Source organism: Elephantulus edwardii, unplaced genomic scaffold, assembly GCF_000299155.1.
Source record: "Elephantulus edwardii isolate Elephantulus edwardi_28Jun2011 unplaced genomic scaffold, EleEdw1.0 scaffold00094, whole genome shotgun sequence".
NCBI lineage: Eukaryota > Metazoa > Chordata > Mammalia > Macroscelidea > Macroscelididae > Elephantulus > Elephantulus edwardii.
In genome coordinates this window covers 324,786-336,874 of record NW_006399844.1, presented here as the reverse complement: position 1 = coordinate 336,874, position 12,089 = coordinate 324,786, and the positions used below count along the sequence as shown (strand labels likewise).

The 12,089-nt window shown below is 46.1% G+C and overlaps 1 protein-coding gene across 1 annotated transcript; it reads right to left on the bottom strand.

The window, feature by feature from the left end:
* Positions 1-5,323: 5,323 nt before the first annotated feature.
* On the bottom strand, positions 5,324-11,366 carry CCL5 (chemokine (C-C motif) ligand 5). Its single transcript, XM_006890895.1, has 3 exons — positions 11,285-11,366; positions 9,222-9,333; positions 5,324-5,411 (listed from the first exon to the last, which is right to left on the bottom strand). Exons 1-3 carry the CDS (start codon positions 11,364-11,366, stop codon positions 5,324-5,326), a joined length of 282 nt encoding a protein of 93 aa, XP_006890957.1.
* Positions 11,367-12,089: the final 723 nt, after the last annotated feature.

Genomic DNA, 12,089 nt, shown 5'->3' with positions numbered 1-12,089 from the left:
TCTGGTATCTACTGGCCTGTGTGATAGAGCTATTAATTTACTTCTCTGAGTTTCCATTTCTACATCTGACAAGTGGAGAAGTCATATCTACTTGGCTTAAGTAGAGGGGACACAGTGAAGTAAACATTTTGTGTGTGTGTGTGTGTGTGTGTGTGTGTGTGAGAGTGTACCGTCAAATCAGATCTGACTGGTACAGGAGGAGATTGTCCCTCCTTTTCCCGGCAGAGCATCTGGTGGATTCGAACCGTGTGCCTCTGGGATTGTAGTTGCAGCTCCTTGCCACTAGGCCACCAGAGCTCCCCTGAAGTAAACATTTTAAAAGAAAGGCAAAGTGTTTGACGAACTGTCCAGCTACAGTCTGTCCATATTGGGGGTTTCTGTTGTTAGCTGCTGTTGAGTTGAGTACGACTCCTAGAAACCCTATCAACAACAGATCTGAACCCTGTCCTATTCTGTGTCATCCACATCAACCCAGACAACTTGAGCCCATTTTCACAGTCACTGTATCAGTCCATCGCATTGAGGGCCTTCCTCTTTTGCTAACCCTCCACTCTTCCAAAGTGTGATGTCCCTTTCCAAAGAATAAACTCTCCTAAAAATATGCCCAAAGTAAGTGAGGCAAGCTTAACCTTCTTTGTTTTTAAGGAGAACTCTGCTGTTGAACTTTCTCCAAGACTTATCTCTTTGTTCTTTTGAATGGGATACTCATTCAGTACTCTTCTCCAACACCACAATTCCAATACACCGATTCTTCTTCTTTCATCCTTATTTATTGTCCAGCTTTCAGATGCGTAGTAGGTGATTAGAAAGACTGTGTCTTGGGGAAAAAAAGAAAGGGGGGAGGTAAGAACGATTATGTCTTGGATCATGTGCACCTGAGTCTTTAAACTGACATCACTGCTCTTCAGGACTTTGGCAAAGTCCTTGACAGCAGACTTTCTCAATGATATGTCTCCTGATCTCTTGACTGCTGTTGCCAAGGGTGTTGAATGTGGGTCCCAGTAAGATTAAATCATTGACAATTTCAATTTTTTCTCCGTCTGTCATGACGTTGCCTATTGGCCCACTGGTGGGGGTGGGGGATGTGTTTTTAGGATTAGACAACAGGAAAATTATAACATTGGGAAGGTTCCCTTTATACACATGCTTTATACACATAAGCTTGTGTGTACACACACCCAAAGACCTCCTGGGGGAGCAAGAGACTTCTACAAATCTTACAATCAAAGAATGCCTTTGAATTGTGGTGTTGGTATCGAAGAGCCCATGGACTGCCAAAAGAACAAACAAATCTGCTTTGGTGGAAGTGCAGCTTGAGTGCTCCCAGAGGGGAGGATGGTGAAACATGTTCTCGCATACTTTGGGGGTGTGGTCAGGAGGGGCCAGACCTTGGGAAAGGACATAGTGCTGGGGAAGGTAGATGGTCAGAGAAAGAGAAGACCCTCAACGAGATAGATTGACGACACAGTGACAGCAGCAACGGTCCTGAACAAGGCCGAGAGCATGAGGATGGCGCAGGATGGGGTACGGTCCTACCTGTTGTTCACAGGGTCACTGTGAGTCTGTTGACGAGATGACACCCAACAACAACATACCTTTGCATATGCTCCTCCCTCTATCTGTCAGGCTCTTGTCTTCCTTTCTATCTGTTAAAGTATTACCAGATCTTTCAGACTCCCTTCAAATGTTATCTGATATGTGAATCCTCCTTTCTCCCCTCTCCTACTAAATCAGTCGTGTGACCCTCCTGTTCATTCTTCAGCCTGCCTTTTGGATAGTTGCTTCTCCGTCCCTGTCCTGTGTCTTTTCTGTTCACTAGTCCGTCTTCCTCACTGGATTTTGAGCTCCCCAACAGCTAAGGTGGTCTCTCACTCTCACTCACCTCCCTCCCCTGCCTTGTCCAGTGCCCTGCACAGTGCCTGGCACACAGCAGGTACCTCACTGCAACTTGAAAACACGGGCCACCAAGTCGCAGATTTAACATCACCAGTAAATGGACCTTGGGTGCCCTGATGGGATGCACTGAGAAAGACAAAACCCTCACTGCTGGCATTCCTGCCCAAACTGCGTAACCTACATCTAAGTCTGAGCAAACAGGCAAATCTATGTTGAGAGATACTCTACAAAATTTGGCATGAACACCAAAAAAAGAAATAAATCAGTATCCTGCAAGGTAAATTGATACTTAAAAGATATAAGGATTAGGGATCTCTGGTGGCCTAGTGGCAAGTAGCTGTATTGCAATCCTGAAGGTGCACAGTTCAAATCCACCAGATGCCCTGCTAGAGAAGAAGGGGCAATCTGCTCCTGTACCAGGTGGATCTAATTCGAAGGTACATGCTAAAAAAAAAAAAATTAAAGGGCAATATGGGTTTCTATAACAGGCCTAGAGTAGATTAGTCACCAATGTGTTTATTGTGCCAATGTGAATTGTAATTTACCAAGAAATATGTAATTTGCTTGGTCTTGTAGAAAAGTCCCTTGGAAAGAGAACTGGTTCCTCTTTGAAATAAATAAAACTTTCAAATTATAAGTAAAAAAAAGGACAATATACAATATGAGGATATTTGATTATGGATTATATATTATAAAATATATAATATTTTTATTTATATATTTTATATAGAATAGAATATGTTTTACTGTTAAATTTCATGAGTTTGTGATAGCGTTACTGATGTAATTACCTAGAATGTTCTTTTTATTAGGGCATACCTACTAAAGCTTTTGGGAGTGAATTGATATCATGTCTGCAACTTAAATTTGAGTGGTTCAGGACAAAAGAAAATGCATTTAACAACTATACACATACACATCCGAGAGTGTGTTGTGTGTTTGTGGTCCCTGGGTGGTGTGAAAGGACCTCTAGTGGAATAGCATCTGTGTGTCTGGCTGCTGACCTTACGGTTGAGAGGTTCAAATCCACCAGGCACTCCCGAGAAGAGAGATGGGCAGTTTCCTCCCATGAAGATTTACAGTCTTGGAAACCTGGGGGAAGGCTGCTGGGACTCAGAGCCGGCCCAGCAACAGGGAGGCTTGGTTTTGAGTTTGGGCAGAGTAGACAGTTAGGACCCTCGGTGCTAACTGAATAACTGGCGGTTGGAGTTGACTCAGAGGCACCCTGGAAGGAAGACCTGCTGAACGTCCAGCCTTTGAAAAGCTGGTGGAGTACTGTTCAACCCTGACACACACGAGGTCACTGTGAGTAGAGTCTACCTGACGTCAGCTGGTTTTGGAGCTCGATCTGCAAAAACATGGATGCAGAGAATGTGTTCAAGTGTTAACAGTTGAATCTCAGTGAAGGGTATGTAGATGTATTCTGGCTAATTTCTTTAAACTTGAAATTCTGCAAATTCAAGGTGGCAGCAAATAGCATCAGCTTCGTCATTGGACTTTCCCAGTAGGGTTGTGGGTGTGGAATATAGTGTGGTGAATGCTGGCACACAGGCACTGCCAGTACAGCTCTGACTTTTATTGTTTTTGTTAATATCTGCTTGTAAGAAAGGACACATGGATGGGAAGGTTCAGTATCACCTTGTTGTTATGTGCTGTCGAGTCTACTCATAGTGACCCTCTGAACAGAGGCTCTGAATCATGCCAACCTCACGGTCTCTGACATACCGGACCCCATTGCCACAGACTATACCAGTTCATCTCAATCCAGGGGCTTTCTCTCCTGCTCTGAGTCTCCACCCTTCCAAGCATGATGTCCTTCTCCAAGGACTGGTCCCTCCTCACAATAGGCCCACAGTATGTGAGATGGAGTTTTAAAATCCTAGCCTCCAAGGAGCAATCTGGTTTGACCCTCTCCTGAACAGACCTGTTTGTTCTCTTGGTGGTCCACAGTATGTTCAATACTCTTCTCCAGAACCACAGCTCAAAGGCATCAATTCTTCCTCTGTCATCTTTAATCATTGTCCTGCTTTCAGCTACATAGCAAGTGACTGAAAAGACCATGGCTCGGATCAGGCACGTTCGTCTCTGAAATCATTGCTCTTTTGCACTTCCAAGGGATCCTTGACAGCAAATTTCCCAATTCAACTTTTTATTTCACCTTGGGTTGGTGTAATTGTAAAATACCATCAAATACCTTGTTGTTGTTGTTTTGTGCTGTTGAGTCACCTGCGACTCATAGTGACTCTATCTACAACAGCCCTAAACCCTGCTCCATCCCTTGCCAATAATATTGTCTCTGACACACCTATCCCCATTACCCCAGTTACTGAATCAAACCATCTCACTGAGGGTCTTCCTCTCCTGTGCTGTCCCTCCACCCTCTGAAGCATGATGTCCCTCTCCAGGGACTGATCCTGCCTTGCAACATGTCCATAGAATGTCAGAGGAGCTTTAGAATCTTTGCCTCCAAGGAGCAGCCTGGCTTGACCCTCCCGAGGACGAACCTGTTTGTTCTCCTAGCAGTCCATGGTATATTCAATATTCTTCTCCAGCACCAAAGCTCAAAGGCATCAACTCTCCTTCTGTCATCCATAGTTGTTGTCCAGCTTTCTAATGCATAGCAAATAACTGCAAAGACCATGCCTGTATCAGGTGTACCTTAGTCAAATACCTTATTCTCTTAATTTTAAAGGACCGAGGAATTTTGTGATTGCTTTCAAATCCCATTCTTGTGAAAGGATGATTTAAAGAGATCCAAGGTATGGGATTGGCTGGGGTAGAAGGGGAGCAGAATGGATGGAAGGGCCAGGTGAGGTCTGAAGCAGAGACCCGGGAGTGGGGAGATGGGGCGTGTCATCCTCTGCCCTGCCTCCAGGAAGCTGAGCCATGGTTACTTTACCAGCTCTGTCCCTTTTTCATAGACCTTTTGCTTCTAGCCCAGCTTGCTGGGCCACAAACCGCAAGTCTAGAATTGTAGATGTATGCAAGCCCTCCGCATGTTTAATGCCCCTGGGGATAGAAGGTTGAGGAGGAGGAAATCAAACCACTCGCTTTGCATTTGCACTGAGAACTTTAATGAAAAGCTGATTTCTCACATTTGTCAGCCATCCCTCCCCAATGAGGGGCTGAGACAGGAACCTGGGCCATTCCCATAAACACCCTTTGTTGCTTCTAGAAGTATATCATCTTCCTTCCCAGTCCCAGAGCCCCAAGGAGCTCTCAGAGACATGAACACTGTTCAGGTGCAGAGCTTCAGGGCTTTCAGTGGGGGAAGCTTTTAGAGCCGCTGCCTGCAGGTGGAATCCTTGCTTTCCAGGGAGTGATGGAGCGGGAAGGATTGGGAGGACAAGGCTCTCAAGCTGGTGAGGACAAGAGCAAGCCACAACCAAACAATGTGCCCAAGCTCAAGTTCAAGACACCTTCCACCCTAGCTCATCTCCAAAGAGTTGATGTACTCCCGCACCCATTTCTTCTCTGGGTCGGCACACACCTGGCGCTTCTTTCGAGTGACGAAGCTGTGGAAAAGGAGAAAAAAAGGAAGAGAGCTTTTTAGGGCCGGCCAACCAGTTTTTGAGGTTGAGGAAGATGGAGATAAGGGGTTGGTTGAGATGGGATAGTTATTTTGTGACTTATCAGGAATGGACATTTCCTCTCCTGTGGGATCTAAGCTAGAATTAGATTTGTGTGAAGTTTAACCCCCATACAAACACATGCTGCCTGGAAAGCGAAAGGGATCTAGAGATAAGGAGCACGAGGGCCCCAGAGCTGATGTATCACCATCCAGAAATCAGCACTCCTTCTAATCCAGATCCTGTGCTGGCTGCTTGGAAGAAAGAGCGAAGGGTAGATTCTGTGTCCTCAAGGAACTCAGTCAAGGCTGAATGACAGGGAGATGGAATGTGGCTGAAAACCCAAGTGATCTGGCTTCAGACAACACATTGCCCGGCCCGAAGCAGACACTAAGTAATCAGATGCATGAGTTCATTGGTGCATGCTTGGATGGGGCAAGGACATGAACTTGAGTCTTGATTTCACTACTTTCTAGATGGGTGACTTTAGACCAATCACTGAGGGCCTCTATTTGGCTACTTTTGAAATGGAGCTAGAAACAATACCTACTTTGTGCAACTGTTGTAAAGCTCAATCAAGATGATGTGTGAAGGAGTTTTGGAAAATGTCATAATGTGCTATTGATACTAGATTCCTGGGCAACATGTTTCTTTGGGTGTGAATCAGAATGACATGGGACCACACAGCTCCTGGCACCAGGCAGCGTGACCTCGAGAGGTTGAGGGCTTGGGAATATTGGCAATGCTAAATTCTTTCAATTAGCAACCAACCAAGACATGGAGCCACATGAAAGTACGTGAAGGCAGACATGCAGCAGAGACAAAAAAACGTTGTGCCTTTCGTGAGAGGCCCTGGTTCGATTCCCAGCCAATGTGTCACGTGTCCAGACACTACCCATCATTCTGTGGAGGGCTGCATGTTGCTGTGATCCAGTCTAAGGCTTGGAAGAAAGGCTTGGCAATGTGCTTCTGAAAGTGAAAATCCTTTAAATCATCACCGCCTGATCCACAGCGAATCAAGAGACTGGCTCAGGAAGGGGCAGGGTTTCTCCTCTGTTGTGTGCGCAGTTGCCATGATTTGGAGTTAACGGCCTCAACAACAGCACATAGAGGGATGGTGTCAACTGGAGGTACACAGGGCTGGGGTGACGGGGGTCTGCTGCTTCCAGCTAGGGGAGACGTTGGGCCTGGGTACAAGTGCTGCCAATGAACGCATTATTCAGACAGACTCTGAGGCAGCCAGGAGCCAGCCCCGCCTACTTGACCATTTTTCTCATTTTAACTTCTCCTTTAGGCGATGTTTCTGCACATTCCCTGAGCCCACATGTCTCTATACCAAGTGACGGCACAGCTCATCAGGTGAGAACAAGGATTCCTAGGTTGTTCTTTGGGCTCTGCTCTGGGTAACATTGCGTTGCAGGGAAGCTGCCTCCCCCTTGGAGGACCTCCCTCTGAGGCACTTGATCTTAGTGCTTTCTTCTACTGCTCCCAGATGAGAACAGGGGAGGAGGAGGTTTTCTGGGTTCTCATGTTCTCTACTGTTTGCCCTTGTATTTAGGATGGGGTGGGGTGGGGTGGGGTGGGGTGATTTTCAGGACTCCTTGTGGTGCAGTAGTTATGCACACAGCTGATAACCAAAGGGTTGGCTGTGTGAACTCACCAGTCACTCCATGTTGGCTTCCTAGCCAAGTCTACGGGGCTTTTCTCTTCTGCTTTGGAGGGTCATTGTCAATCAAATCTGGAAGGAGCTTCACACAGGAAATCCTGCCAAAGCAACCTTCTTACTCTGGCCCCCTAGCCTGTGGCCAGGAAGTCAAGAGGCCAGAAAACCAGCGTCTGATGTGAGACCTCCATTTCTGCCTTCCTGTGCAGAGTGTGATACCCGAGTGTGATACCGCCTCCTTGCAAGGGTGCCTGTTCTCCGTTTTGGTGCCCTCTACTTGCCAGGCTCCTCTCTTCGCCTGCTCGGGCTCTCTGGGACCCTTTACCTTCACCTATCCTTTAAGAGCATGTTTCTCAATAATGCTGCCCTTTTCTCTGTGTTCTTGTCCTATTTCTGACCTTGATCTTGGTGTAACATAGGCTTAAGTCAAAGAATGATTTGCATTTACCCCTTCAATGTAGTTAGGTGATGGTGAGTTAGCACCTACTAAGCAGCTGTTGTGTTCTGGGCAATATGCTAATGATTTTCTGTGACCCACAGAAAGAAAGGTCTCAAATTCTCCCATTTTACAGATGAGAAAAGAGGTAAAGTGACTGTCCCATGTTCAGGTAAACTAATAAGAAACAAAGATGGGATTCTAACAAAGTTGACTAGCTCCAAAGCCAGTGCTCACCAAGATGTGCTGTATCACCCCTCTTCTATGGGAAGAATCCCTCTTTCCAGAAAACAACATGGCATCTGTAACCCCCGTGCCATTCCTCAGTTATCATCCTCCCTGCTGGCTGTTTCCATAGTTGTCGTGCTGGCCTGAAGGCTCAAAGGAACCCAGAGCACACCCACCTCTGCTCTTTAAACAGCTCATAGGATGGCCCTGTCTCTGGGTTGAAACCTTAGCATCAGCCTCATCCCCTCTCTCTTCCTTGCTCCAGATTTCAAACCACCTGCCAGGGTTTGCCCATTCTTTCTCTGGAGCTTTCTAACCCTGCCTCTCCTTTCTCTTCCTCCATGCACTATTGAGCCTCCAGTGCTACTCTTAGATAATAGCAGCAGCTCTAGACTGGACCCTGATTTTGTAGGCTCTTGTTATGCCACGTTTGACTCCTTGAAAGCTTGTGCTTCCTTGTCGTGACACACAAGGCTTCTCCAGGACAGCCGTGGCCTCTCTTCCTGCATCATCTCTCACTTGTCCTGCATGGTCGACGACACCAACCAAATCTGAGACATTTTCTGGAGGCATTTTCTCTGCCCGATACACCCAGTTTCTCTGCCAGTCCATGTCCCACATCAGCTAGTACTTCTTCCTTTTTTACCTTAGTTTTTAAAATTTTATGTTGGTTTGCATACAAAGTGAGCATACATTGTGTTTCATTCATGTACATTGTATTTCACACATTCCTTCATTCACATTGTGTTTCCTAGGATCATTCCCATACACTGTGTTTTATAAAATTACTCACCATTGATCTATGCCCACTACCACCCCATCTTTTCAGTTCCCTACTAGATCTATCCTAATTCCCTCATCTCCTCCCTTTACCCAGCACACCCTGCAAATCTTCACCAAGTCCTCTCTCATCACCCAGGAAGCTGTGTGTGTTCCCTCCCTTCCCTGGCTACATGGCCTTTGGTACTATTCCGATTCATGGCACTCCAGTCATTGGGGCCTTGGCCCCACCCTTGAATCAGCCCCATAACAGCACAAATGGTGGCTTAGGACTCTCTATCTGCACATAGTGGACTTTCAGGGAATGATATTTTTCTTTTGAAAATGTTTCTTTTCAGAATTGAAATGAATAGTGCTAAATATCACCTTGGAAGGGATTTATCAGAGCCAAAGTCCTACTTTGAACACTTGTGTCTTTGCTTGTGTCATGAGAACTTTTAGATGGAAAAATTTCTCCTCTATATAAGAAATTTCATGGTGGCTCAATTTGCATATTTAATGGTGAATTATTTATTTCTTCAAGAAAGATTTTTAAAATGAAAAAAAAATCTTTCATAAATAGGGCTCTTACACCTGTCCTCTCCGCCCAAGCCCTCTGAGATTTGACCATATGATTTGTTCTAGAGACTCATAGGAGATAAAGACTCACACGACTGCTGGGTTGGCACACTTGCCGCTGGTGTAGAAATACTCCTGGACGTGGGCACGGGGCAGCTGGCGGGGGCTGTAGGAGAAGCAGCAGGGTGTGGTGTCCGAAGCGTCTGGGAAGAAGAAAGGCGCCCCATTATTCATTACCAGTGCACACTGGGCATAGTGCTTTTTATGTGTGCTTTACCTTGAACAAATATCATCCTGAGGCTTGGAGAATCCAACAGAGGACAAGATTCCAACAGGGCATCTCCTCTCTTCTAATTTAATACTATTTATTCTATTCTGTTTAATCCTTGAATTCAGTTTGTCTTGTTTCCTATGTCCATAGTCCCTTGCCCTTGGTTTTCAGGATATGCTAAGCTTCTTAATGGCTTCCCTGATGCTCTGGTTGGTTTCTTTGGGACCTAGGGTGGATGGATAGAGAGAGAGTGTGTACAGCTCAGGGTCAACCAGGATCCCTAAGAAGGACCTGAACATGCACATTGCACGCCCTAGGACCCTCTGGCTGAACCATGAAGAGAAGGGCTCTGAACAGAGAACATTTTGTTGTTTAATTGATAAAAAAGAGAGTTTCTGCTTAGCATAAAGGCTACTCTGAAATACAGTGCTGTTGAGTCAATTCTGACCTACAGCCACCCTCCCCCAGGTTCTTAAGGCTGTAAATTGTAACAAGAGTAGACTGCCCACCTTTCCGTTATGAGACTCCTGGTGGATTCGAACCACCAGGGATGTTTGGCCTTTAGACTAGCTGTGCAGCTGGTTGCAGACTATTTAATCAGAGCTTTCGGCCCAGAAGAGCAGTGGTATTTGATTGTCAGATAGAATTGTGTTTGATTCCCCTGACTCCTTAGCTCTTGATTTTGGGTAAGCTACTTAATCTCTCTGGGCCTCTGTTTTCCTATCTGTAAGTCAAAGATAACTACACAAAGAAGAGACTCTACATGTAAAGCAATCAGCACAGTACCTGACACATAAAACCAAACTCTAAACGTATTGCTGTCGAGTTGACTCTGACTCATAGAGAAAAGAAGTAAAGTGATTGTCCTAAGCTAGCAAGTGGTGGAGGCGGGATTCTAACAAAGCTCCACAGCTAGTGCTCACCAAGCCTGTGCTGTATCATCCCTCTTCCATGGGAAGGCACCTCTCTTTCAGAAAAGAGTCTGGTATCTGAAACCCCAATGCCCTTATTCTGTCACCACCCCCCCGTTGGCCGTTTCCACGCTTGTCCTGTTGACCCTCCAGGCTCAGAGGAACCTGGACCACTTGCTCTTTAAATAGCTATAGATTGGAAAGAGTACAAAGTGTCCCACAAGACTTCCAAGTCATAATCTTTACAGCAGCAGATTGCCACATCTTTTTCCAGCAGAATCGCTCACAGTGGTTTTGAACTGCCAACCTTTGGGTTAGCAGCCTAGTTTTTAAACCACTGGTCCATAAGGGCACCTTACTGGAAACATTAAAAAACGTATACAGAAACACCTCCTCTTCCCCCAAACCTCTCAAATTCATTGCTGTTAACTTAAAAGAGACTTGTAGCTGACCCTCCAGTGGATTTTTGGAAGCCGTAAATCACGAGAGAGGAGAATGCCTGTTTTTATCTCTGAAGCAATTGGTAGATTCAAATTACCAGAGAGGCTCTGCCTTTGGGTTAGCACAATTCCGAACAAATAAGTCAGCAGAGCTCCCACCAGAAACAGAATATGTATTTAATTAAAAAAAAAATCTATGAACTGTGCCCACCTATTACCCATGGCAGCAACATTAAACACCAGCAGAGCCTTGGTTTAGATTCAAAGACACAGGGGTTCATCAAGGGTTTCTGTCATGAAGGGACATAGAGAGACCTACCAAAGGTAGCTGAATAATGTGCTGTTGTTCATAACGACCCTACAAACAACAGATCTGAACCCTAGCCTATCCTAGGCCAACCTTGAGCAACATATGAGAATGGAAATAATGGGATTCAGATAGAAATACAGCAGATGAAAAGAGAGTGAGGCCAGGGACAGCCAGGGAGGTGGGCAGGACACTCTGGGGCTGCAGAGAAGGGACCTGACTTACATGGAGTGGCACACGCAGGTGCACAGAGGGTGGTGATGGTGAGGACGGTGAGGACGGTGAGGGCGGCAGCGGAGACCTTCATGGTGCTTGTGGGCAGATGCTGGATGAGTGCACGTGCTGTCTCAGAATGCTCTGCGAGCCCCACTCAGGACAGCCTTTTATAGGGAGTTGGGGCCAGTCGAGGGGGCGTCCCAAGGGGAGTTTCCAAAGCAGTAGCCAAACATTGGCTGATATCATAAGTGAAATTGCATAAAAAGGAAAAGAAAACTGAAATAGCCCCCGGAAATTTTAGTGTCTCTCTCCCCCTCCCTTTCCAGGGTGACCTCACTCATTTCCCTTTACCCCAAGGAGAGCCAGTCTGTGCACTGAGGTGGGATCTACTTCCTCTGCTGGCAGCCCGCCTTCACGTTCCAGGCTGAGGTGCTCCCCAGAGGAAGTGGCTTCCCTTGGCAAGAAGACAGGCTGGGAGGAAGGATCGGCTTTTGACTTGGCTCCTTCCAAAGCTACAGTGCGTTCTTCACACCTCTGCATTTCCCCTGTTTCATGGGAGGATGCTACAATGAGAAGTCCTTGTAGCAGCGTCCTCAAGGGGGTGAATCATGACTGGGAATCAGGGATCTTGACATCAGACAAGACTTACAGAGAATTCTCTAGGAATCGTTTCATGCTTTTATCCAGAGTCACTCCTAATGACTTGCTGAATGAACTTGAGGAGCATTGCATAAAATCTTTGAGTTTTAATTTCTTTGTGGATAGAATGAGATAATTGGTTATAAGCTTGTTGGAAGCACAGACTCTGTGTGTG

Coding starts and splice junctions, on each gene's coding strand:
- CCL5 (XM_006890895.1), bottom strand. CDS start 11,366: ATGAAGGTCTCCGCTGCCGCCCTCACCGTCCTCACCGTCCTCACCATC. Junction 9,334..11,284: donor ACCTGCGTGTGCCACTCCAT/GTAAGTCAGGTC, acceptor TCTTCTTCCCAG/ACGCTTCGGACACCACACCC. Junction 5,412..9,221: donor TGTGCCAACCCAGCAGTCGT/GTGAGTCTTTAT, acceptor CCTTTTCCACAG/CTTCGTCACTCGAAAGAAGC.